At 37.7% G+C, this 26349-nt stretch overlaps 4 protein-coding genes across 12 annotated transcripts in view; 2 read left to right on the top strand and 2 right to left on the bottom strand.

Annotated features, from left to right (window-relative positions):
* The window catches only part of cntrl (centriolin), a 35000-nt gene extending 33208 nt beyond the window's left edge, over window positions 1-1792 (top strand). For all 6 annotated transcript variants that reach the window (XM_081367050.1, XM_081367047.1, XM_081367049.1 and 3 more), the window contains one exon: window positions 795-1792. In XM_081367050.1, coding sequence (XP_081223176.1) covers window positions 795-1022 — 228 coding nt within the window. In that variant the 3' untranslated portion in view covers window positions 1023-1792. The remainder of the gene's footprint in view (window positions 1-794) is intronic.
* rab14 (RAB14, member RAS oncogene family) lies at window positions 1735-7638 on the bottom strand. 2 transcript variants are annotated; one of them, XM_081367060.1, is made up of 8 exons: window positions 7451-7638; window positions 6681-6739; window positions 6504-6557; window positions 4557-4734; window positions 4390-4456; window positions 4135-4222; window positions 3726-3756; window positions 1735-3620 (listed from the first exon to the last, which is right to left on the bottom strand). In XM_081367060.1, the coding sequence occupies exons 2-8, from the start codon at window positions 6730-6732 to the stop codon at window positions 3443-3445; spliced, it is 648 nt and encodes a 215-aa protein (XP_081223186.1). In that variant the 5' UTR covers window positions 6733-6739; window positions 7451-7638; the 3' UTR covers window positions 1735-3442. The 2 variants fall into 2 exon arrangements, with proteins under 2 accessions (XP_081223186.1, XP_081223185.1); XM_081367059.1 differs by lacking the exon at window positions 7451-7638 and adding an exon at window positions 6888-7148.
* gsnb (gelsolin b) lies at window positions 7180-13936 on the top strand. 3 transcript variants are annotated; one of them, XM_081367057.1, is made up of 17 exons: window positions 7180-8418; window positions 9279-9333; window positions 9401-9475; window positions 9554-9708; window positions 9825-9986; window positions 10087-10236; window positions 10633-10722; window positions 10811-10943; window positions 11038-11342; window positions 11447-11580; window positions 11835-11925; window positions 12201-12371; window positions 12502-12676; window positions 12786-12907; window positions 13160-13237; window positions 13328-13388; window positions 13474-13936. In XM_081367057.1, the coding sequence occupies exons 4-17, from the start codon at window positions 9607-9609 to the stop codon at window positions 13641-13643; spliced, it is 1944 nt and encodes a 647-aa protein (XP_081223183.1). In that variant the 5' UTR covers window positions 7180-8418; window positions 9279-9333; window positions 9401-9475; window positions 9554-9606; the 3' UTR covers window positions 13644-13936. The 3 variants fall into 3 exon arrangements, with proteins under 3 accessions (XP_081223183.1, XP_081223181.1, XP_081223182.1); XM_081367055.1 differs by having other exon boundaries at window positions 9279-9475; XM_081367056.1 differs by lacking the exon at window positions 7180-8418 and adding an exon at window positions 8421-8602 and having other exon boundaries at window positions 9279-9475.
* ttf1.6 (transcription termination factor 1, tandem duplicate 6) lies at window positions 13694-26131 on the bottom strand. The gene is made up of 9 exons (XM_081367058.1): window positions 25167-26131; window positions 24718-24903; window positions 19033-19111; window positions 18785-18915; window positions 18495-18702; window positions 18304-18390; window positions 18140-18205; window positions 14556-14641; window positions 13694-14212 (listed from the first exon to the last, which is right to left on the bottom strand). Exons 1-9 carry the CDS (start codon window positions 25843-25845, stop codon window positions 14025-14027), a joined length of 1710 nt encoding a protein of 569 aa, XP_081223184.1. The 5' UTR covers window positions 25846-26131; the 3' UTR covers window positions 13694-14024.
* Window positions 26132-26349: the final 218 nt, after the last annotated feature.

The raw sequence follows: 26349 nt of genomic DNA on the forward strand, positions 1-26349 counted from the left end.
CATTTGATAAGGCAGGGGTGCCACCTACAGCTACTTGAAATTTCAAGATGGCGGCCATTTTTCAAGATGGCCACACCCTTAGTGGATGGCAACTAAATGATTTCTTAAGCCTAATTGCTCCACTAAGGTGGTGGCCATCTTGAAAAATGGCCGCCATCTTGAAATTTCAAGTAGCTGTAGGTGGCTTATTGTCAAGTGACCCACGGAGACTGCTCATGCCAATTTTCATGCTTGTATCACCAAATAAACCACTATATCACTTAACTGCTTCACTAAGGTGTCGGCCATCTTGAAAAATTTTCTTGTCAAGTGACCCATGGAGACTGCTCATGCCAATTTTCACGCTTGTATCATAAACTGAACGATTCTGCCAAACATACGCACTTACCCGCTCCACTATAATGTCTTCTGTTAAACATGGTATCACGTGGATGGGAGGAGACGGGGTGGAGGTTTTAAAAAGGGAATTTTGCACAAGTTCTGGCATACACACTTTTAGGATGAAATCTATGGAAGGTTTTATACACGAGGCCCCTGATTTTGAGGGCCACTATCCTGCAGAATTTAGCTCCAATCCTAATTAAGCACACCTGAACCAGCTAATCAAAGTCTCCAGGATTACTAGAAATGTCTAAGCAAGTGTGTTGGGGCATATTGGAGTTAAACTCTGCAGGACGTTGGCCCGACACCCCTGTGATAAGGTAACACTTTATATTATTAGAATTTGATTTAGATTTTGTCTGAGAAGATTTGAAATCTTAGGGCTGATTTGAGTGTCTGTCCATGGTTTCCAGGTTCAACTGCGCAGTCGCATGTTCTCCCAGCAAGAGGCTCTGAGTCAGCGCAGACTGCAGACTGAAGGCAGCATTCAGGGTCTGCGCAGACATGTTGACAAACTGGACCAGCTCCTTGGCAACTCTTCCAAAGACTCCTCTTATTTGAGTGACCTGGAAGCCCTGCCAAAACATACCGATGTAAGGGATCAGAAACAATGGTCCAGTGGCACTTCTGTATTGACATAATAATTGCATATACTGAATAGTAACCATGCAGCATTTATAAAGAAGAAACTATCTTCTATTATCGGATTATGTAAGCAGGTAATTACAGAGGAGTACAGATGAGTTCAGAGGAGCTGTCCGATTAAACCCCACATCTAAGAAAAGGGCAAACATTGAGACAAATCCACAAGACAGTCTCAGCTTCCTCCTTTGGTTAGGGCAGAGGCTGGATGTTTAAACCTTCTCTACAGCACAAAAAAAAAAAAAACTGGTTTTGGTTTCCACATACAAACAAGGAAACTGAAACTTAAGGGAAAAAATAAGATGGTGAAAGTTCATTCTCTACCTCTTTGTTGTTGCTTTATGAAATTATTAATGACTGTTACATGCCTTTTGTTCATGTTAAAGTAGGCAATGTCTTGTGAATGTTTTGTGGGTGTTTACAGTTGAAACAGATGCAGGTTCATTCATGTGATGCACAAAAAAAAAAAGGTTGTGCTCTGGAATGAATTAGTTTCATTTGTCAAAAATGATCTTGTATTCGAAACCATGATATGCAGAGTATTTATTACAGCACTTCTCTTTATATAGATTGTCTCAAATCAAATACTTTAATTAAAGCGAGAATTGCACACAATTAATAGCCTCGTTTCTTGTCCAGTTTCTCATGTTCCAAGATGTCTCTCACTATTGCTCACATACAGTTTGATCAATTGTATATGTGGACAAAAACTCAGTCTAAAGTATTGTCTTTATTAACATAATTACAAATAAAAGTCACTTACAGTCAGAAGACATACTTGAGTTCAAAAGCAGATTAATTTTTGCAGATGTCATTAAGATGTGAAAAAGCAAGACAGTAAACACAAATTAAAAAGGGATTTTCAGTTTACAAAACATCTAAAATCTACTGTAATACACAAATTTTATAGAAAAATCATATTTGGAGTGCTTGTTTTTGCCTTTTTATCGGTCCACTGCAAATGTGCATCTATGGAAAAAAGAAAACTGCTGGTTGTCGCATCAGCCCATTTTAAGTAGTTTTTTTTCCAAGATGCTGTACTAATCAGATCAGGGCTGAATTTTCCCACAATGATATTTCTCATGCTGTGGTGGCCTGTTCGTTACATATTCATAAATTGTAGGGTTTTATGAACTCCCTTTGGATTAGGGGAAAACCATGATGCCTGTTAAAGCAGTCATATCGTGCATCATGCTTAAGCAACCTTCAAGAAACTCAGCTCAGCGCAAAAGATGACCAGTGTTTGGAAATCAATTTAATGGAATGTTTTGAAAAGGCAAAATCTCTATTACAAGTGAATCGCTGGAATTCTTTCGATAAAAGCTACATGAGGATTATGAATAAAAAGGGCAGCACATCAGAGTGAACAGAAGCAAAGCATAAGGCAACTGAAATTATCAATGTAAAAACAATATGAATATCTTGATATGATGACAATTTGCAGGGCCTGAAGATTCGGTACATGTTTCTCCTGCTGGTCTGTTTCTAAAGCTACTGTGATGTTGAAATATTTACAGATGCTCAAAAACAGCCCGAAAGGGGATCTGAAACCTTGTAGACTTGAGATCTTAACACAAAACCAGCTCCAGGCCCTCGGAAAAAAACCAAATCAAAACTGCAAAGTGCGGAAAACATTCTTCAGGACCTAAAATGTGTCCCAGCCTCTTCAATATATTACTATAACAGTTACTATGTTAAAATAACTGTCTGAAAGGACCAAAGCCATAGCTGATTTTTTTTTTTTTTTTTTTTTACAATGGACCTTCCATTGAGATTCTTCTCAGAACAATACTAATCTTGTATAGTACATGTATATTATTTCCTGAATAGGTACAAACAGGGATAAATATTTGGTGATTGGATGTGAACTGCAAAAACTCTAATTTAAAACAGAATACAATATTTCAGTTTTAGATTTTTAACAAAATGTTACATACAATGTTGATGCATGTTCTCCTGATCTGACTTCAACACGAATAACGTTTGCCAATATTTCCATTTCATTTACATTACTCTAGTATTCAGACAGCCCCTGTACATGAGATGTTTAGTTTATAGTTACGCACATCACATCTGTAAAGGATAAACCCAGCATTTCTTCAGTTTATCGACAATCATCTTCTCTCTTCAGGATTAGTGTTCAGTGGAGGAGCCGTCCTCCCTTGAGTGCTTAATGGGAGCACTGGGATGTGTGCGTATGAGAAACAAGCAAAACAAGTGAGGGAATACAGAGGAGAAGGGGAGGTGGGAAAGAAGAGCATGAATTATGTTACGCCTCCATCACACAGAGCCATCTGGGCCCAGTCTCCATGAGCAAACATACTGGAAGAGGAAAGACTTTTAGATACAGAGGGAGTCAGAGGTGGGATCTGGGAGGGGAAGGAATAGAGAAACAGAGAGAGTGAAGTCTCCATGGTCATTAACAGCTGCAGCCCTCCTTCTGAGGCTGTGCGTCACTGCTGAGCCGCCCACCCTGGGGGGCGGTAGGCTTGTGCTGGACCCCTGACTCGGCCGCGTTCAGGTCCAGGCTGCCGTCTTGAATGTTCTGGTAGATCTTCTTTGCGGCTTCAAGGAAAGCATCCTCCACATTCTCACCTCTGTTGGATGGACATATGCAGAGATGCTAAAGAGAACTGAAATATCGCACTGGGAATTTGACAAATTACGTGCGTACGCTCTGATGGCAGATGAAGGCCACTTACGTTTTTGCGCTTGCCTCAAGGAATAACAAACCTGTTTGAAAAGACTAGTGAGTGTGGGATGTTTGGCAATGTATTAGCCTTGAAGTCAATTCAACAGTGGACCACTTTATCATTTGGATCTGAGCTATTCAGTTAACAACAACAACAACAATAAATGGACTAAAAACCATCCCACCCCTACAACAAAGTACAATGAATTAACATTTAATTTAACATATTAAATTTACCCCAAGTCGTTTTGTTATTCCAGAAGTTTTGTTCTATATTACAGAACTGTATGTTCTTCAATCAAAACAATAGATTTTGAGGGAAACTAGAAAGTAATATGATTTTGCATTTTAATTTCAAGTTTGAAGATTCTTTAAAGATATCAATAATCATTTATAAATTTAAATTACAACCACCTTACCGTTTTCTTCAGCAAACTGCTTGGCCTCTTCATATGTGACATCACGCTGGGCTTCTAGGTCTGCTTTGTTACCAATTAGAATGATCACCTGAGGAAAGATTTAGATTGTCTTGCACAGGCTCAAGTTTGCTCTTCATGCAAACCACATCTGCAGTTAAAATATGAATGAAGCCCCAACACCATTTTAACAAAATTGAAAAGCATCATGTATACCAAGTTTGGGCTTAAGTTATAGTTAAAACGGAATGAACTCACAGTATTGGGATTGGTGAGATTCCTGGCATCGGTCAGCCAGCTGCTGAGGTGGTTGTACGTGCTTCGCCTGCAAAAACAAACACGAATCACATATTTTCCTTCAGGCTTAAAAAATAAAAAGCGCAGTACATAAGACAGCATTGAACATGTAACCTCAATTGGTCTACCTGGTGATGTCATACACCATGAGGGCCCCGGCGGCTCCTCTGTAGTAGCTGCGTGTGACAGCACGGAATCTCTCCTGCCCTGCCGTGTCCCAAATCTGAAGCTTCACCTTCTGCCCGCTCACTTCAATTATCCGTGTGCCAAACTCAACACCAATTGTATGAGGACAGTCAGCCATAACTAAAAAGATACAAAGTAGAAGTTATTCAAGCAATGAAGAACTTTTTTTGAAGCCTCCTTGTTTAAAATGAGGACATAATCAGCATAAAAAGGATAACATATGTGGTCAAAAATATATAGTTTTTGATACACAGATACTAAAATTCTCTTTTAATACTCTTTTTTGCAATATCTATACATCTCTCTGTTGTACTGCGTGTTTCAGAGCGTGGCACTGTGTTCTGACACACAAGTAGCTCATGATCTGGAGTTTTCAGCATCTCAGAGCAGCTCGGTTCACAGTAAATGCTGCAAACTCCATCTTTGCATGTGCTCTGATTTAACATGCATTTGGAAATGCAACATGCGGCAGTTATGCTTTTGCACATTAGCGTAATCTCCAATTTTTGTGGACAGATGATTGTAGCATTTCAACTAGATTTGTAATTGGAAGTGGTAGTAAACCTGTTGTTACAAAACTTTAAGGGCTTCCCTAAAGTTCTCCATCAAAATAAAAGATTTGAGGGTTTTTTTTTTTTTTCAATTCTTGCAAGTGAAGATATTAAGGCTATGTTTACATACAGACAAATCTGAGGTGTTTTTCTTTGCATTCAGACGAGAACATTATCAAAACGATCCGTATAAACGACTAAAAATTTCATATTATGCATGCCAGGCCAGTAGTTGGCGATGTCACTTTGTAAAGTAATACATTTGCATATTAGAAAGTCCAGTATCACAACAAAAACGTATTTAGTATTAGCCTGTGCCTCAATAAACAGGTGCAGCAAGTGATTTTTGAAAAACGCTGTTGAAAAGTGTATCGGAAACAGCACCAAAACACACTTGTAGCCAATCAGCAGTAGGGGGCGTATCCACTCATGATGGGGGAGGAGAGAGAGCTCAGTTCACAAGACAGTCATTAGAGAGAGAGAGAGATGGCAGAAAAAAATACAAAAGAGGAAAAGGCTAAGGGAATATCCCTTTGAAAAGAAGGGTTATGTTCAGACAAGAGGTGGGACCCGTGTTAATATCGGAGAAGCATTCTAACGTTGGAGAGACCTTAAGGTGCAGGAAGGCCTGAAAAAAGATGCCGAGGTAGCTTTATTTCTTCTCGAAACACGAATAACGTTGGTTTTGTTGTGTTTCACAGAACTAAGATGTCTTTTGCTTGAATATTTACTCATGTGTCATCTTCGCTTGTTTGTTCATTCGCATTATTATTATTATAAGCCTGGAACATCTAAACCTCCTCCACCGCCTGTTTCAAGCATTGTCAATAAGTGTGTCCAAAAAGTGAGATAACACTCCTAATATTATGTTTTTTTCTTTTGGCTCCCCTATTAGTGATCGCTATAGCCCCTTAATCATGTCACATGTGTAATATATTAGTTTCTTTGGACTATCGTGTTATGTAGGGGCCTGCTGTTCATGAAAACTTTTTTTGGGGGGGTGGAAGGGATGACTTTGCCATTGAATGAGTAGAGGAGCTAAATAACAATTAGACATTCGACCTGAATTATCATAGTAACACTAATTGCTTTCACTTATTGATGAAATCATACCCTCGGGCGGCAGGCACAGCAGATTCCGTCATAGATGGGGCGGAGGCCGTCATAGATGTACATGTAGGGGCGGAGGCATCAAGATAGGGGTGTGATCCTTTTGGGTGTTTATTTTATTTTATTTTTTTGGTGATTTCAAAAATCAACAGCATTTACCAGAAATCTCTTACTGCATCTTTAAGAATTCCTTGTTTTAGTGTAATTCATACCACCTTTGGCACTTACATTTCTTTTCTGTGAACTGGTGGAGTAAACATGACTTTCCAACCCCCATGTCACCTATACACAACAAATAATCACACACATATATGAGCCAAACCAAACGTCCAAAAAATAATTACATATTATGGAACAGATAGATAGATAAAAAACTGTATTGTAGAAAACAAACTGATCACTTACCAATAATGATATATTTGAAAATATACGAATAGTTATATGGTGCAGTCGTCATTTTTGCACTGGAAAGCAGAAAGAAAAATTATACAAAGCTTAAAATGACACTAACTCATAAACAGTCGAAATAAATCAAATATTCAGCATTCACAACAACAAAATGAAACCACACTGGCAGCAATCAAACAGCGCTCAGCTGACCAAATGTCCTACTATTGTCTAAAAGGCACATTTCCCCTTTCCTCCATAAGATCACCAAACCTCGGTAGTGAGAGATCGGGACAAAGCAAATTCAGGATAATGATGATGTATAGGTGACAAGCAAGTACGATAGTTATGGTAATTGAAATGTATACAGGCAAAGAGTAACGTGACACTGAGCTAAAGCAGCATAAACACTGCTGCAGCACTACAATCAGCCAGCGCCATGACTGACTAATCAGCTAATCACACACTCCTGTCAAAGGTTTCACAGCTATAAACTAGACCACACCTAATATAAATCACTCCAAAGTAATGTTTTAACCCGTATGTCAGCGACCCTTGCGTTTCCGTGTCGTATTTTAGACGATAAATGTGTTAATGTTGAGCATTAAAGGGCTAGTTAGCGTTAGCTGACCTCGCGCTGAACCAAACCCAGAGATGCTAAAGCTAACAGCTAACTTACTCCCAAAAATTAGGCACGTAAAGCGTTAAAAACAGTGTCAGTCGTTAGTATCAAGCAATTCTGAAAAGCAATATGGTGAAAATGATCTTGTGATGTGTGTATCCTTTACCTAAAATATAAATTCAAGTGGTTTTTGGAGGTTTGGGTTGGTTATCGGCGAGTGTGAGCCGTCCGGTCGCTTTCTTCCTCTAAAAGTGCTGCTGCGATGAAAACAGTGAGAGCAGCGACTTCTACTGGAGCAACAATAGCACATACACTTACCTCTACTGAAGATAAAACTCGCACACACACACCTCTACTGGACCAACAGTGCTTCCACAAAAATGGATGAGGAAAATAATCGTCAGTTAAGAGAAAAAAAGAAAATTACACAATATGAGATCAAATGGTATTTAATCAGCAGCTTTTTCTAAAATTGCACTGTCCAACAGAGAAACTAGCATAAAGGGAAGACGTTTGGCTAATTGTCGGAAAGCCAAAAAGTGTATTTTTTCCAGAATTGTCAGGTCGAGGCAAGTCGCCACGCGGGTTTTAAATGTTATAAATATAATATAAATATTTTGTAACTTTTAATTGTAGTATGTGTTGGCCTGGGTAATGGTTTTATTATTTTTGAATATTATCTTGTGCATTTTAGCTATGTTTCATGAAATGTAATTTGCCCTGTGCATGAATGCCAGACTAAGACAAACGTATTACACGCCATTTTAAACCTTCATGCTCATTATGGGCAATGGTGGCACCTTACACTGCTTTATTACGACTGGTGCGAATGCGATGAAATGCATTAACAACTAAATCATTGCAAACATTTGATGTGCATTTAAAGCTAAAATATATTATAACTGTTTTATTTCATATTAAACCGCCAACTCTACACTACGTTTTTTGTTTTGTTTTTTCATTTTTGAAGACGAAGAGCTGTTTCTAATAAGAGGAGGGGTTTCATATGCAAATGAAACACACCTGAAGATGTTACTCCCAGTTTGCGGAAGCTCATTGCTCAAACATACAGCTGTCGCCTCGGCCCCAGACTCTTCTGCTGACAATACATTAAAAGGAAGATTTACCCAACAGGTAGGCATAATATATTTATTTATAAGTTAAGAAGCGAATGTATTCTTATCTATGATGTTTTTGTTAATTGAGAAGATTAATTCCTGATAGTTTCCTGATACAGTCACCTTTCAGTGCATCTGATGTTGCTATTAATTATTTACCTTTGTCAAGCATCTCTGTAAGCAGCCTTAATTGATTCAGGGTAGGTATCCTGGGTGTATATGCGCAAAAAAATATATAATGCCTTCATGTTTATATATATTATCATTTGCTTTATTTATTTATTTATTTAGTTGTCCATTTATTAATGCATTATTCTAATTTACAATGTGATCTGCTGTAACCCAGTGGTATTAAAAAATACATCAGTATCTCTATAAACATTATATAATGCTTTGCAATCATGATATCACTGCATTAACCAATAAATATAAATATAATTTACATTTTATATAAATTATGTCAGCAGGGTAACTTTTACCTTATTAACTTTAACCTTGTACTATTGTCTACTCCTGAATGACATACAATGGCAAGTCTTAGAGGACTGGTAAGTGTAAAAGTGTATGTGTGAGAGAGACTCCGCCCTTTCTGATTCTTATTTTTTTCCAGTGGGGGTGGAAATATCTTACCAGGAGAGCAGTTCGACTGTCGAAGCATTAGAATTATTTTGAGATGTAGAAAAAGTGCTCCTAGACTTATAGACAGGAACTGCCTTTGTTCTTTCTGAGGGAAGTTGATGATAATGTATTTCACGGGAAACAAAGTACATCACCCTTCCTCTATTTAATTTATTAACAATAGACCATGTGGAACACAAGTATGCAAAATATGGCTATTGTATATAATTATTACAATATTGTTTTTTTTTCCAACAGCACCATGGTGTACCACCCTGAATTTGAGAAAGCAGGAAAGCAGACAGGCCTACAGGTATGGAGGATTGAAAACATGGATTTGGTGCCTGTCCCTCAGAGTCTTTATGGTGGCTTCTACACAGGTGATACCTACCTCATCCTTAATACCATAAAACAAAAGTCTGGGAGTCTACAATATGACGTTCACTTCTGGATAGGTAATACTGCAGTTAATGTAAATCTAAGTTGTCCACTGTGACCACTTGTTTATGAACATTGTTAAATGGTATCTCCAGGTGATGCATGCACAACGGATGAGAGTGGGGCTGCTGCTATCTTCACCATCCAAATGGATGATTTCCTTGGAGGAAAACCCATCCAGTACAGAGAGGTCCAGGGATATGAGTCAAAAACCTTTGTAGGCTACTTCAAATCAGGCCTTAAGTACATGGTAGGTAGAGTTAATCAATTTAAAATGCTTTGATGCACAAAATATATTTGGATACTTAGTTCATAACAAAACCACAGATGTCATTTTACTTATCAAACTATTTTTTATTTCTTCAGCAAGGTGGAGTTGCCTCTGGATTCAAACACATAGCTTCTGGTGCAGTGAATGTGAAGCGAGTTCTCCATGTGAGTGGCAGACGTGTAATCCGGGCCATTGAAGTACCTGTGAGTTGGGACAGCTTCAACCAGGGTGATTGTTTCATCCTAGACTTTGGACAGGTGAAATATGATATGAATTAATGTTCTGCTTCTTTTCTCTTTTGCATTTTATCATAATGTATTCCATGTATTCATGCTATTTCTCTTATACTTGCATCAGGAGATATACCAGTGGTGTGGGTCCAAGTGTAACCAGTTTGAAAGACTGAAGGCCACCAATGTTTCCAAAGATATTCGTGATAATGAGCGTTGTGGGAGAGCAAAACTTTTTGTATGTGAAGAAGGATCAGAGAGTGAGAAGATACTAGCGGTAAGTATAATACAAGGAGTATGTTTCCTTCACTCATTTTTGATATAGGTTAGTGCCTTAAGGCTGGAATACACTACACAACTTATAAAATCTGAACAGCTCTTAAAACACTAGACATGCATCAGAACTGACCATCATACACTGATTGACTGAGGATCACACTACTAGACATTCAAGTCGCTCCGAGTACAAAAAACTCAAATAGAAACGTGCCTCAATTGTTCAAGTCACAGGACTAAGGAAAACCATATGCATTCTAAAATCGACAAAAAGCTGACTTCCTCAACTGGTTCTTCCAGTCTACAAATTGGGGGAAAAGTCATGTAGTGTATTGCAGCCTTTAGTAAGTATTCAGTATTTTGTTCTGAATAAGAGTGCTGTACTATATTTGATCAGATTCTTGGACCAAAGCCTGATCTTCCTGATGCGCAGTCTGAAGACACGAAGACTGACGCATCCAACAGGAAGTCAGCCAAATTGTACAAGGTACAGTAAGCTATACTTTAGCTTTTCCCTGAGAAATTATCTTGAAAAATCCACAAAATGGCTAATTCTTGTGGTCATTATTGCTCAGGTGTCAAATGCCGGTGGGACTATGTCTGTCACTTTGGTGGCTGAAGAGAACCCTTTTTCACAAAGTGAACTGCAGTCCACTGACTGCTTTATCTTGGACCATGGTTCCAATGGCAAGATATTTGTTTGGAAAGGTCGGCTTAGCAGATCATTCAAATTTATTCAAAATTTACATCTTGGGACATGCCTAAATGTAAATCTTAACCTTTTATTTCTTTGATAAAACAGGTAAAGAGGCTAATAAAGAAGAACGGAGTGCAGGTATGAAAGCTGCTGAGGACTTCATAAGTAAGATGGGCTATCCTAAACACACTGAGGTCCAGATCATCCCTGAGAATGGAGAGACTCCTCTTTTCAAACAGTTCTTTAAGTTCTGGAGTGATACAGAGCAGACAAAGGGTATGGGACAAGCCTATGTGCCCAACAGAATTGCCAAGATCAAGAAAGTGCCCTTTGATGCATCATCTTTGCACAAATCAGAGGCAATGGCTGCTCAGCATGGAATGGTAGATGACGGGAAGGGGGAGATAAAGGTAAACGTCTTCTGTAGTTGTGTAACAGATTGCAATTATCAAGTGATTTTTTTTTTAGTAGACAAACGAATGGGCAATTTGTCTTGTTTCATTGCTTTGGAAAGATCTGGCGCATTGAGGGATCAGACAAGGTTCCGGTTGACTCATCCATTCATGGGCAGTTCTTTGGAGGAGATAGTTACATCATCCTGTACACCTACAGGCATGGGGGACGTCAGGGGCAGATTATATATATATGGTAAGAGTTACAGACCTACTTCTGGATTCCATTCAGTCCTTTATGAATCCTGAACCTGGAAAATAAACACTGAATGCCTAAGGGGTTGGTCTTAAGCCAAGGGCTTTGTCTGCTCATGTTACACAAGAACACTCGGGTAACAGAACACAATGGTCTTTGAGTATTATCTCTTAACCCCACCAGGCTGGGCCTCTGTTCGTCAATGGGATGAGTCATCACTGCAGAGGTTCATTACATTTTGTTTATGTCCACAGGCAGGGGGAAGAGTCCAGTCAAGATGAAAAAGGAACTTCTGCCATTCTAGCTGCCCAACTAGATGCAGAGCTTGGTGGAAGTGCTGTGCAGGTGACACTTGCTTGGTGCATTTAATGATTACAATATTCACCTTCTACATGTAGTCTAAAATTCTAAACCAGAGTTGTCCAAACATGCTATTTGAGGGCTAATGTCCTGCAGTGTTTAGCTCCAGCCTACCCCAACACACTTGCCTGAAGGTTTCTAGCAATCCTGACCTTGATTTGCAGGTTGGCGTGCTTAATTAGGATTGGAGCGTAATTGTTTGACACATAGACCATCAAAACAAATCAGTAACACCAGCTTGAATGTGCATGTTTATTAAGGTGCGAGTAATTCAAGGCAAAGAACCGCTTCACCTCATGAGTATCTTTGGTGGGCAACCAATGGTGGTGCACAAGGGTGGGACTTCACGAGTGGGTGGCCAATCACAAGCTCCTGTAGTCCGCCTTTTCCAAGTGCGTGCCAACACTGCTGGGCACACAAGAGCTGTTGAGGTGAGTCATGAGTGAAAGTGTGTTTTAGCTGTACCATTGTATGATTCGTTTTTGTCTATTGTTCTTCATTTGAAAATGTATGCAAAATTGGTTCTCCTTGGACAAAAGTTGTTCACTTTGCCTGAAACAGGTTGACGCTGTGGCCTCCAGCCTCAACTCCAACGATGCCTTTGTTTTGGTGACTCCTTCGGGCTCTACGCTGTGGCTGGGTCAGGGTATAAGTGATGCAGAAAAGAATGGAGCCAAAAAGCTTGGTAGCATTTTAGGAGTGGACCTTTCAGAGATATCAGAAGGAGCAGAGGGAGGTGGGTGTACAGTCATTGGTAGAGGAGTGTTTTAATGTATTTATTTGACACTACATTAAAAATATAGAAGAATCCTTCTAGAACAAATATTGTTCAAATTTCTACATAGACGACTTCTGGAGCACTCTTGGAGGAAAAGCAGAGTATCGCACCTCTGAAAGGCTCAAGAACAAAATGGACACCCATCCTCCTAAGCTGTTTGCATGCTCTAACAAGACAGGACTATTCCTTGTGAGTTTCCATTTTGCCAAGAATGTAAACACGATTGTAGCATTTAAGACGGAGTTCCAGAAAAGTCAATGCTCCTCACTGTTCTATTGATCTAAAGAGATGTGGTTTAGTTGAATTATAGTCCACTGAAATCCATCCATACATTATGCAAGCTGCTTTATCCTCTGAAGGGTCACAGGGATGCTGAAGCCTTGATCACTGAAATGCCTGCTTTCATAGTTCACAATTTTTGTTTGTTCTGTACCAATCTAGATTGAAGAGGTGCCAGGAGAGATGACCCAGGAGGACTTGGCTCCAGATGATATCATGATCCTGGACACCTGGGATCAGGTAAACCTGTATCTATGTGACACTTGCAATAAAATACACTAAAGAAAATGAAATCTAATGCCTTCCATGCTTGAAATCATTGTCTCCTAGGTCTTTGTTTGGATTGGAAATGAAGCTAATGAAGATGAAAAAAGTGAAACTTTGACTTCAGGTGAGAAAATCCCCATGTTCTGCAACATTGTAGCTGCTTTCATTAGCTAATGATTTACCTTCATCCTTGTCTTTTCCTACTTTAGCGGTCAAATATGTTGAATCGGATCCTGCCAATAGGGATAAGAGAACTCCCATCGTTACAGTGAAGCAGGGCTTTGAACCTCCGACATTCACAGGCTGGTTCCTGGGTTGGAACCATGATTTCTGGAGTTCTGACCCACTGCAACGGGCCATGACTGGTTTGAAAATGTAATCTAATGGCTTGTCGGGACAATGAGACAGGGTTGTTTGTGTTCTTTTGATCTAATGGAAAATGCAAATGCTTCAAGCTACCTATAAACACTTAATACTACCTAACATTTCTCAACTGAGATAGACCGAATATTGTTTACCTTACTCGTCCCTGTTTTACCTCCTTATGGGAAAGATAAAAAATGTCCTTGTCCAGAAGACATTTAAAGGCATTATACAAATTCTGTTTATTCAATGCTTGATCAAAAATAAATGTATGAACAGAAGAATAAAAAAGGAACTATCAAACATCTTAAACATGTACTTTTTCTTTACAGTGGTGAAATATTTAGCGTGTAGGAATCATTTTTAAGGTCTAATTATCCGTACAAGTGATCATAGTTCAAGTTTTGTCCTCTTTCTGGCCACTCTCTTCATCACTGTCACAGCAATCATCCTCATTAATGTCCTGAAAAATGTCAGATATAAGAAAGCTCTGCTTCTGCTCAACCTTCAGCTCATTGTCATCAAGGTCTTCACAATCTTTCTCCAGGGCTGGCAAGATTTTCTCATAGAGGAAGTCAACAATGTCTGGAAAAACATAATAGACATGCAATACGTTAAAATAAATTTAGCGGGAAATTCATACTCTTGTCACTACATGAGCTAACATGTTATGGGTTTTTACATAAAATAAGTGTTTACTGCACACCGACATATTCTCGAGTCTCTGACCAAGAGTCAAGTCTTGAAACTTTACATTAAAGCAAACCAAGTAAATTGTTTACAAGGCTATGCTGAGTGTCAACTATTTTTAGGAATCCATCTTTGGTGTACACTATGGAAAACAGAAGAATGTGCTGAAGTTACAATTACTATCTATAATGTAAAAAGCTAAATTCAGCAATAATGTGGAATATATGAAAGCACTTACCTCCAAAACACTTGGCCTTCCAATCTGGCACATAGCAAACTTTAAGCTGGTGCCACTTTGCTTGCACATGTGCTGGAGGAACATCCCTTTGAGACAGAGGACAAAGACGTGACACCAAGCTTGTTTACACCTGCAGAATCATCATCATCATGCTTGAACAAGCAGGTGCATTATTCCATTTACTTGATGGGAACCTGAATAATGTAACCTGTGTAATTGACCTCAGATGCCATTTACCCAACTTAATTAACTCCTTAGGGACATTATTTCTTTATTCTGGATATAGCAATCTCACCTTATTTGTCTCTGATTGTTTTAAATGCTTCCAATGTTCAAACACCAACGTTTCAATTAATCTGGGGTTTCGCTGAATTACGGTAGTTCTAATATCAGTTATACCACACTACATACATAAATTTTAAAATAAAATAAATAAAAGTCAAATTAAGACCTCATAATGATTCATGGTTTTTAACAAATAAATATACATATATTACACTGTTAAATCTATAATTACGATCCTATAGGTTTGTTAAATTAAGTTATCACTGATCTTATATTACAAAGCTGTCCTTTGTGTCCACTGCATCAGTTATTTACAGGTTGTGATATTAGGATACATTCACATGTCAGAATTACCATAATTATTAATTTCCAACTAGAAAAACATTTCAAGTCATATCACGTCAAAACAGCCAAAATGGTAGTGGCCTGGAGGTAGCAACTTATACACATTTAATGAGCCAACCTGGTGGGACCATTATTACATAGTTAACTAATGTGGTGTCAAAGAATGATGTGGTGCATTGGTTTCTATGGCAATGAAGTTCAGTTGGTAGGTATATGCCAAAAACAACAACCACAACATGGAGGGCTTTGCAATACAGATGTTGTCTTATTTACAACATGACAATGTGCAGTCGCCACGCTGGACAACTGCGTCTTTTGAGGCAGCGGCAGAAAGGTGGCTGGTATGAATGACTTTATTCCGTATGGATGTCTCCACTGGTCTAAAAACATGTCTTCGTTATATTCTCATTTTCTGCACGTCTGGCACTTTGCAACAACACAACCTTGTTTCTTCTGTGACTTTCAGCATGTCTCCAATAACATCATCTGACGTTTACGTTTTACGTGGCGTGAGAAAGTCACAAACCACGCGAAATCCGATGAGAGCAGGCAGACTTAAACGGATTTCCAGAAATGTGATTTGAATAGGATTTCATACCACATATGGCATATCGCATTTCATGTGATTTTTTTTGCCATTCACAGTTGCTAAATCTGATCGGATCTGAATTTTTTTGGACTGACAGTCTGAACGTAGCCTTAATGATACAGTGTTAGAATGTAGGACATTTTACTACAAACAATCAATCAAACTGAACAGGACTTGCCTCAACATGTAATTATGTGCTTTGTGTAGTCCCAGAAAATTTACCTCATTGCATTTCATTTTATCATTTGAAAGAAAAATGTCAGTATCAAAATACTTTTTTGGGGCAAACTTTATATATAGTAGATTAATTGGGTGTTTGAGCAACCAAAAGTGTACATATTCATTTAGGCACATTGGGGTGTGCAACAAGATGATAATAGATTGTGAACGATTAAAATGTCTCCTCGATCTGCACTTACACCCAGAAATGAAGATTCTGTCATCATTTACTCATCCTTATGTCATTCCAAACCGTAAGACTTACGTTCATCTTCAGTGATAAATTAAGATATTTGTAATGAAATCGGAGAGACAACCACTACAACCACTTTGATGCTTCAAAATTTAAATAAAGTGATCGTAAAACTAAACCATATGAATTGAGCGGTTTAGCCTAAATTTCCTGACGAGACATGATCGCTTCATGTGATGAACATAAAATTTTAACATATTTAATTTTAGGCTTTTATTCACATATAAACTATGATCAGCAAACATAAACAGAAGCTCAACCAAGCATACTTGCTTGAACCACAAGAAAAAAACTGGTTCTCGCAATTTGAGTTTCCGTTTACCGTAACTAATGTGTATTAATGAATCAAGTCCTGAAAAAGTCAAATTTTTCAATATGTGAATAAAATCTTAAATTAAATCTTTTTATCAAATAAAGCGATTGTGTCTCTTCAGAAAATGTGGACTAAACAATTTTCACCTGAGATTTGGAGCAGAATTACAGGTGAAGGGTTCGATTCCGGAATCCACTGTTGCTTCAATGTCTAATGAGTGATTATAATTAAGGTATTAATCAATAATCAATATTTATCCTTCTACATATTAAATTATTTTAATGAATTATTCAAGCTTATGAGTTTACTAAGTTATAGAATTATATGCAATGTGCTCTCTTCCATGTTAAAACATTTATTTACTCTTCTAGCTGACCAAGACAGCCGAGGTCATTTCAACTGGGGTCATTTCAGCCTGTCTATTTGACCACTACTTAGAGCATTTATTTTACTTTTCATCTTCAATCACTAGAGAATAATGACAAATATTTTCTGAACCTCTCAAAGAGAAAGAACATGTTATTAGTAGGCTATGTTTTGGGAAAGTTTCCTGTTTTAGAGCAAGAGCTTGACCAACTCCAACCTTGAAGAAGCCGTGTATTTGTGTGTGTGTGAGCGCTAGTATTCTTTGTTACAGATCAGTATTGGTGAGGTGTACAACTGGCACCCTGGGGAGACGGAATTACTTGTTTTTCTCGACAAGCTGGCGCCTTGAAACGACCTGAAGTTCTGTGACTTCGGAGGGTCACTTCGTGCCTAATTCAGAATCCAGGTGTCAGCTGCATAATCAATGGAGATTATGGTTATGCTCACGTTACATTACAGTTCTTTATCATCAGAAAAGTACTGTGCGTGCACACCCAGTGCAAACAGAAAGCCGTCTGAGACAATTCGTGTTTCTTTTGCGTCTCATTGCACTTAAACTGTCAAATACAAAAAAAAATAAAAAATACAAAAAATAAATATATATATATATATATATATATATATATATCAAATATATCTATGCCTCTCTTGAAGTGACAGAAACTTAATAAACCTGCTGCTGCATTATTGTTAATCAAACACCAAAAGAAAATGAAAAATCACTTTTTACTCTTGGAATAAGAATCAATGTATATTTCATTCATACAGTAAAAACTATGGAGTGTTTTATTTTTTCTATTGCTTATTCAATCTCTTACTTGAAATGCATACTGTATTTCTTACTTCAAAATACATACTGTACCTGATTTTTTTTTTTTTTACCGCTTTACTTACCGCTTTGAAATTGATTTACTGATTGTCTTTGTTTTTCTTGGTGATAAATAAAATTATGAAATCGCAAAATAAGATTTTGGTCATATTGCCCAACCCTTACTTTTGCCTCAATGGTCTGGCATTCTTTTTTATTTATGTTTTGTTACCTTGTAGGATTCTATTTTTTAAATAGGGAAATTAGGTGGTACTGCTAAGTAACTAACAATTAGTCTTGCAAACCAACATGAAAAATAACCGTGATAAGATCATGATCCTGCCTGAAAAAACATTTGTTATATATTTTTGCCATTTCACCCACCCCAACTGCAAATAATCCTCACCCGAATACAGCTGTGAGATCATCCCAGTCGACATCCGTAACATCCTCCACTTGCATTTGATACATTCTGTGTAAATAGATGATTTTTTTTGTTTTTGTAAAAACAAGGTAAAGAAAAACTGGATAACAAAAGCTAAGCAAGCATGCAAAAACAGGATCTCTTACGCTTTAATGAGTCTGATTTTGGCCTCCTGAGCTTTCCTTCCCCTACATAAAGTCCCTGAGGACATCCGTACAGCGAGTATGTTCAACCTTAGGCGTGAAGGGGAAAATTCAACAATGTTGATTATACAAATAGAGAATAACTTAAAATGGACCACCATTTAATATAAAAGTGTTTTAAATGCCTCTCTCACCATTTCTCTCTGCATTTGCTCCAACATCGAGTTTTAACCTTCAGTGCAATATTGAACCAAGGCAATTTTTGGTAGAGCATTTCTCTACTGACTCGTTTTGGTGTTGTGTTATTTGGTGACTCAGATTTCAGCACTGTTACAATATGGTCTCGCACAGCCCTCAAAAGTCTCTGCTCCTCCTTTACGGACCACAGTCCACTTTTTTTAGCTGTGTGATGAGATGATATACAAAATGACCAACAGTCACTAAACCTGAAATGTACATATTTGGAAATTTTTAAAAGACTTACCAGAACTAATTTGGGAAAAACGTTTCTCAAGAGAAAAAGAACTTCGACCAGTCAGCTCAGAAATCTTTCGCCAGTTACTGCCATGTAATGTATGATACTTGAGCAATGTTTTGATTTCTTCTTTTGTAAACCTTTAAAGAAAAGGGGGGGAAAAGCATGGAGGTTTGTAACAAAACTAAATTAAAAAGCATTGCAGATCCATTTTTTCAAACCAAATAAATGACTTTAAAAATTATACTTTAATTTACCTTCCCTTATAGTTTCTACCATCAAAAACTTTCGTTCCACGGGTAAAAACATCATGACAAGACCTGGGAATTCCATCCGCTGTTCAAATTTGATTTGGAAAAAAAGATAAACAAATTCTTAAAGTAACAAAAATGTTACATTTTCATTATAGTTTCTTATAATGTTCAATATGTACTTAAATATGACAAGTTTATGGGACTCCAACCAAACACAAAAATTCTCTCATCATTTACTCATCCTCATGCCGTGCCAGATGTATAGGGCAATATACCAGTAGACACGATTTACCGGTAGAAATTTGTCAACCAGTAGAGATTTTGGACTATCGTCTCTATCGCGGTTTCGCTCATGTGATATTGCCGTGCTGCGCCACCACAAAAGCTTATCATTTGAATGCCTTGCAGTTTAAAAACAAGTGATATTAAACCATTTATGTGCAATAAGTAGTGAAAGAGGACTAATTTCAGTAAATGCGTTCACTATCTGAGAGACACATGTTTCTGCACGCACATAAAGCGTCTCGGTTCCCTGAGAGGAGGGAACGAGACACTGCAGCAGTAGCTAACGCTATGGGGGAAACACATTTTCTCCAAGAATACTGAAGTAGAGGTTGTGATTGTTCCTGTCTATATTCATTAGTATATATCCAGTTTGGGACGTTTATTCATTCTATAATTTATTCATTCTCAGCCAGCAAAGATGCATCTCCACAGAAGTGGATGTGCCCATATGCACGTTTCATACGGATTACATAATCAGTAGGGGTGTAACGATACACGTTTTTGTATTGAACCGTTCGGTAGAGTTCTCAACGGGTCGGGTCGGCCCGACAAACCCGACGGGACCTGCGGGTTCGGGTCGAAAATATAATCAAATGACTCGGGTCGGGTCGGAGAGGGGCGAGGGCAGACCTGACGCCGCTGCCTGCACGCCTTTAGCATGGAAAAGAAGATGGAGTTTGTGAAAAGTAAACTTGCCGCAGGTGAATTCACCGTCGCTACTACAGCCTATTTATATATTTAAAGTTTATTGTTTCAGTTGTTTGTATTGTTAAAAGGCGTGAACATTAAAGGTTGATTTGAATTCCCGTCTGCTGGTCATGATAATACGTGTATGAGAAAAAAAAAAATCCCCGGGTTCGGGCAGATAATTCATGTTGATGTGTCGGGTTACATCGGGTCCGGGCTTTAAAAGCCACGGGCCGGGTCGGGTCGGGTTGTAATTTTCAGGCCCTGTAGGCAATGTTATTTTTAGTGTGATGACCAAAACATTATTTGTTCATCCTTCAAAGATTACCCCCATTTATTAAACTAAAAGTTTCAAGATGTAGGAAAAGTCACACTTATTTAAGTTAAATTATTCGTTTTGCTTTTGAATTATTTCAACATTATGAATAAAAATGCTGCTCTCAAATGTTAATCTGGAGCCTTCCAAACTTAAAATAAAAGTTAAGTCTTCAAGTTAAGTCTATTTATTACCAAGACATTTGTCAGTAATAAAGTCAAAATGGGGGAAAATGTGAATAACTGCACTGCAGGCTGATTTAAGGTGTGCTCCTAAATTTACTGCTTGTGTGCCTACATTTTTCAAAAGTCTGGAGCCCTGTACATGACAATAGGCTACACCAGTGGGAATACTTTAAACATGTCAACTCATTTACGCTCACATCTCCCCAGTGTGTCAATAACTGGAACTAGACGAAAACAAGGAGAAACACACACTACAAACTATCCCCGCAGCATTTAGTGGACATAGCATAGTAAAAGCACAGAGTTTCATATAAAAACAAAAATTATTTTCTGTATTTGTTTATAACTACTACAATATTACATTTCAATTTTTTATAAGGAGCTGTTTTTGTTTTATATGCTGCTAAGAAGACACCCCAGAGGATGGGTCAAGTATAGCTCCATCATAGTTCAAAGTAAAAAAAGATCATACTTTATGATGTTAGTTTTAATTATTAATTTTTTTAATTAAGGACATTTTCCTGGCATTTATTTATTTTTGCTGTATCGAAAACTTACTGAAACGTGACACCACTGTCGTATCGTATCAAACCGAACCGTGAATTTTGTGAACTGTTACACCCCTAATAATCAGATAATATTTGTTTTCAATTTGAATTGTTTTGTTTAAAAGTAGACATTTCAAGCTTTCTGCAGTTATATTTTTCATGTATGTGAGGCAAGTGTACGCCAAGATTCAGTTTATTTTCGTGATGTGCTTCAGTTCACAGAGACCGAGACTGCAGAAAGCGCATCCTGTTTGTTTTCTTTATTTTACAAAAATGTTGTTTGTCATTGTGAGTGTACACAAATAAATTTAGACCCATTACAGTTTCAGTACACTACATGATGAATTACTCTTTTCTGTATGACCAAAAATGACGGAGTATTTTAAGTTCCTTCCAATGTTAACAGGAAAAAATGCAAGTGATCGCACGGGCGCCTCCATGAAGCTACTTTGGCTTCCACACTCCACACAAACACTTGGATATGTGCCTAATAATAACACACACATATCTAGGTTAACGTTAGAGCCAGCAGCCATGTAAAGTGACTGTTATTTAAACTGCTGTTTACATGTTACACCTGCGCTTTACTAGAATCACCCTCGGTGCTTTGATTTTGGAACTAGGCATGGTCTTATAATGTTGATATTTAAAGATGTCCAGGTTGTCAGCGCCATTAACTAAGATTAATAAATGCTGTAGAAGTATTGAATATTGTTATTCATGTTAATTTTAGTGCTGTCAACGTCAACGCATTAAATACATTTTTTCCAGTTTAACGCGTTACAAATATTTAACGCAATTAATGAAGCATCTGTTTTTTTCTATCATCCTTTGGCTAGCGTTACATTTTATGATCAAGCTCTTATTCATGCAATTCGATTATTTATTGATTGACAGCACTAGTTAGTTTCAAATTAACTACAAATTTATAACTACATTTATAAAACGTAAGTTTAGTTAATGCACTATAGTAACTAAATTCAATGAACAACTGTTTTTACAAATACTAATTAACCCTGTAAAAATATTTCATATTGTTAAGTCATGAAAGCTAATGCATTAACTAATGTTAACAAATGGTAGCTTATTGTTAAGTATTAGTTATGAAATTTACATGACATGTTTCTCTAGGCTCTAGCTAAACACAAACAGAGACACTATCACATGATATTGTTGGATTGAATGACATCATCTGAATTTGCCATAACTTGACTTGTACTGAATTGACACCCAAGTGAAACTTGCACGAGAAGTGATGCAGAAGCACTTGCATTATATGGACACACAGAGATCATTTTTACAAAAATCACCATGTGCTCATCTGAAGAAAGTCACATACATCTGAGCAAATGATGAGAGAAATATCTTGGATGCAAGACTAGCATGTCTTGTAGACTAGTATTTCCCAACCCTGTTCCTTGAGGGACACAAACAAACACTACACATTTTCACACCTGACTCAACTCATCAGCTCATTAGTAAAGACTCCAAGACCAGAAATATATGGGTCAGATGAGGGAGTCATCCAAAATAGCAAACATTTGTAATGTATTTACGTCTGAAATGTTGCACGTATATGTAACAAGCAAAGTATTTATCATAAAGTATTTCAAATAACATTACAAGTAATGTCATGAATATATCAGCTCTGCTGTTGTTCATAAATATGATGTTGTACAATGAGGATGTTTTCATATTACCGGAAAGAGAGTCATCCGTGTCCCAATGTGTAGTGAGCCAGCGTCCTGTACTGTCCTTACCAGTGCCCGAATTCATGAACACGATATACTGATTCAAGAGCTCGGAAGCTGATAGGCCACTGTCATAGACTACAATCATACTGTCAGTCCAAATCCGATTATTTGAGTATTGATTGGAATCGGATCTAAATTTTTGTCTATCCAGTATCACACTGTGTATTGTTAACTGCGTTCCTGGATGTGTCTAAATCCGCTCCCTAGCTTCTGAGGTCGCGAATCAGTATATCATGTACATGAATTCAGGCACTGGTAAGGACAGCAAGGACCCTGGCTCACTACACGGACACGGATGACTCGATTTCCGGTGACATCTTTATAGCATTATTTTAAAATATTGAAAGGGCACATAATGATAACACTTTGATTTTTACATAAACATGCAACATTTCATCATCAGATGTCAATAAATGTTAAATGTTAGCTAGATATGTTTATGCTGAAATATAATTAAATAATATAATTTGTGTTTTAAAAAAAGCATCTATTGCTTCTCATCATGTGTAGTGAGTTGGCTCACATGATTTATGTTTTGCACTTCAGAACAGTTTTTCACAGTGCATTTTGGGACTTTTTAGGGAGCGAACGTTTCAGTGTACTGGATACACCCCAGTAGACCGACCACTCTGCACATTTTACTCTGCGTCTCAATCCAGAGGATGCATCCTTCGGAGGGCGCATTCGAAGGCCGATTGTGTCACTGCGGCGCGACAAAGGCTTTCAAAGGCAATGAAGGATCCAAACGGATGGATTCTTCACAGCCTAGCCCATCCCAGAATTCCTTGCGTGCCAGTGAGTTTTTTAGAGAAACTGCCGGATTACACTTTTAAATGTAGCTAAGTATTGGGTTTCAACTTGCTTAAACAATCTAATGTATCTAATGATACAAATGATTACAAATAAAAATATAAAACAGTTAAAATGTTGATTTATATTTACTTACCAAGATGCGATTTTATATACTTCATACTCTTTATTATGTACATGGACCAAGGTGAACATATTTAGACAACCATGGTTTGCTTTTAGGCAGATGACTCAAAGTCCAGTACAAACGTAACTGCCGCTCGTCAACGGCAGCTGTCACAGTTGCTAGGCAACAAGAACAGTCCTCCGTAGGCTAGACCATCCCATTTAAAAAACTCCTGGTCCGACCTTCATGGACTTTGAAGACGTGGCCTTTGAAGTCGGAGTCCTTCGAAGGATGTAGCCTTTATATATCTTCTTTATTTAACACGCCTGATTCAGATCATCAGTTCATTTGAAAAGAGCTACATGAACTGAAGTGTGTCAGATAGATAAAAGAGTGATACAAAATGTGCAGAGAGGTGGGTTGAACAGGTTCAATTTCAATTTATGTGTCCCATGGCACTCTTTACGGAGTATCTGCTTTGGTTTCTATGGCAAGGACGTTGTGTTGTGTTAGGCATACACCAAACATTTTTTAAACGTTGTCTTATAATATGCCAATACGAAGCCACAGCGCTGGACGTCTAATGAACCAGTGACAGAAACGTAAGAGGCTGATATGCACGGCTTAATCCCAAGCTGCTGTCTCTGCTGGTCTCAAAATTCAAGAGGTTTGCAGACCAGGCCGATTAGCAGTGACTGGTGGACTCGTATGGTACCCAGATTTGAATAGGGAGAAATTTGAATAGGATTTCAAGCCACATATGGAAACGGATTAGTAAAAATGTATGAGGTTTTTTTTGTTATTTTTTGCCTTCACACTTGCTAAATATGATCAGATTCCAAACGGATATGCACATAAATTGTAATTTGACTGTCAGTCTGAAAAAGGCTTTGATTGTGTGTCTACAAACAAGGATGATAACCATGGAACTTTCAAAAACAAAAACAAAAATCTAAATTACAGAAAAGTAGGTAAAACCAATGTGATTGAGACTCACCAATCCTTTCAAAAAACCTGTAGACCTTTTTCAACTTTGTCAATTCCCATTTCTCTTCTGGAAACATTTTTGGATGAAAGAGCTTGGTAGCATCTTTCACTCCTGTGAGAGCGATAAAATCTTCAACATTCTTTCTTAACCTTTCATTTTCTGCACTAGAGAATCTTCCATGTCTCAACATGATGCCTGCAGACATAAGAGTGAAAGGCAAAAATATATTACTTTGACATAGACAGTATTGTAATAAAATAGTACAATAGTGTGTGTGTGTGTGTGTGTGTGTGTGTGTGTGTTTATATACATATATGTATATAACGTTATATATATACACACACAAACACAAATATACATACAGTGACATAGCCTATATAATAATGAAAGCATCATTACAATCATGCTTGAGACTGACAAATCAAAAATACTATATATCATTGATATAATCAGCCTACCTTGCTTTTTAAATTCCTTGAACCTTGGCAGGTCATACACGATCATTTTGTTGATTTCAGATGGGTCTCTGGATTCTATTTTAGGACAAAATTCTTTCAGTTCATTCAGAAGATTTGGATCAACTAGTGGTTCTTCCGAACGGTTTTTCTTTTTTCTGCGCTTTAAAGTACCAGTTAGTACGGCAGGTGAGTCACTTTCCTGATAGCTTATGTATGGGACTTCCTGAGGTTCTGTCGTCATGACAGACTGTTCTTCTTGTGCCATGTGATCACAGTTTATCTCGGTTACATTTGCTCGCCTTTTCTTTGCTTTAGCAGACTTCTTTTCAGTTGAACCCTGCAGTTCTTGTGATCCTGCTGTGGGTGTTTTCATGTCCTTTACTTGAGGCAGGCTTGTGACACCACCATCTATCATTGAAGCTTCCTCAAAGATGACAACCTCGCCTCCTTCATTCAATTTTCTTTTTTTCTTTTTACTTGTATGTGTCTGCAGACTTATATTCTCCAATTGTCCAGTGTTTGTTTTCTTGTGCTTCTTTTCATTGTGCTTCTCAGTCTGCATCTTTGAGCTTTCAGTGAGTTCATGCGAGTACCTGTTTTTCTTTCTCTTCTTCTTCACCTTTTCCTCATTAAAGCGGCCCATTATGTTATTACGCAAATCTGACTGCATTTCATCCATTCTTTAAAAAGCAAAAAACATGATGAGGCAGAAAACAGAATAACGTGTTTTTCAAAAATACAACTTGACTCTCTGACAGTCTTGCACGTGTATCGCGCGTCATCCGCACATCCGATTTAAAAAAAAAAATCACATTAAAAGCAATATTACAAGATGAAAGTGAAAATATGTTTAGCATATATGGGTATAAAGCAAAATTATTCGTTGCCTAGAAAACTTTTGCCGCAATGTTTTCCACGCGGACTCTTCCTTCCCTAAGTTACTTCTTTATCGCAAATTACAAAGTGCATTCAGTAACATTAAAGGGTATAGTGCCACCTTTCAGACAGGAGAGTCATTACACGAGAGTCATTACAAACATTAGCTTCCCAAATGGCTAGCACCATAGACAGTATAAACCATATAAACCATATACTGTCTATGGTATAAACTAGCACACATCAGCTGAATAGCACCTAGGCTGTCCATAACACTATTCTTACTATATCTGCCTTTTAAAGATAT

Source organism: Scardinius erythrophthalmus (assembly GCF_964197995.2).
Source record: "Scardinius erythrophthalmus genome assembly, chromosome: 5".
Lineage (NCBI taxonomy): Eukaryota > Metazoa > Chordata > Actinopteri > Cypriniformes > Leuciscidae > Scardinius > Scardinius erythrophthalmus.

Excerpts from the sequence above, each read along its gene's own strand:
- rab14 (XM_081367059.1), bottom strand. The coding sequence starts at position 6,922 with ATGGAGGAAAGGGGAAATGTGCCTTTTAGACAATA. Across the intron at positions 4,735-6,503 it reads CCAGTTCACAGAAAAGAAAT|TTATGGCTGACTGTCCTCAT; the intron begins GTAAGTGCCAAA and ends GTATCTTTTTAG. Across the intron at positions 4,223-4,389 it reads ATCTCACCAATCCCAATACT|GTGATCATTCTAATTGGTAA; the intron begins GTGAGTTCATTC and ends ATCTTTCCTCAG.
- gsnb (XM_081367055.1), top strand. The coding sequence starts at position 9,283 with ATGGTGTACCACCCTGAATTTGAGAAAGCAGGAAAGCAGACAGGCCTA. Across the intron at positions 10,237-10,632 it reads AGAGTGAGAAGATACTAGCG|ATTCTTGGACCAAAGCCTGA; the intron begins GTAAGTATAATA and ends ATATTTGATCAG. Across the intron at positions 11,926-12,200 it reads TTGGTGGAAGTGCTGTGCAG|GTGCGAGTAATTCAAGGCAA; the intron begins GTGACACTTGCT and ends ATGTTTATTAAG.
- ttf1.6 (XM_081367058.1), bottom strand. The coding sequence starts at position 25,845 with ATGGATGAAATGCAGTCAGATTTGCGTAATAACATAATGGGCCGCTTT. Across the intron at positions 24,904-25,166 it reads CAAGGAATTTAAAAAGCAAG|GCATCATGTTGAGACATGGA; the intron begins GTAGGCTGATTA and ends TTATGTCTGCAG. Across the intron at positions 18,206-18,303 it reads AAAATCAGACTCATTAAAGC|AATGTATCAAATGCAAGTGG; the intron begins GTAAGAGATCCT and ends CTATTTACACAG.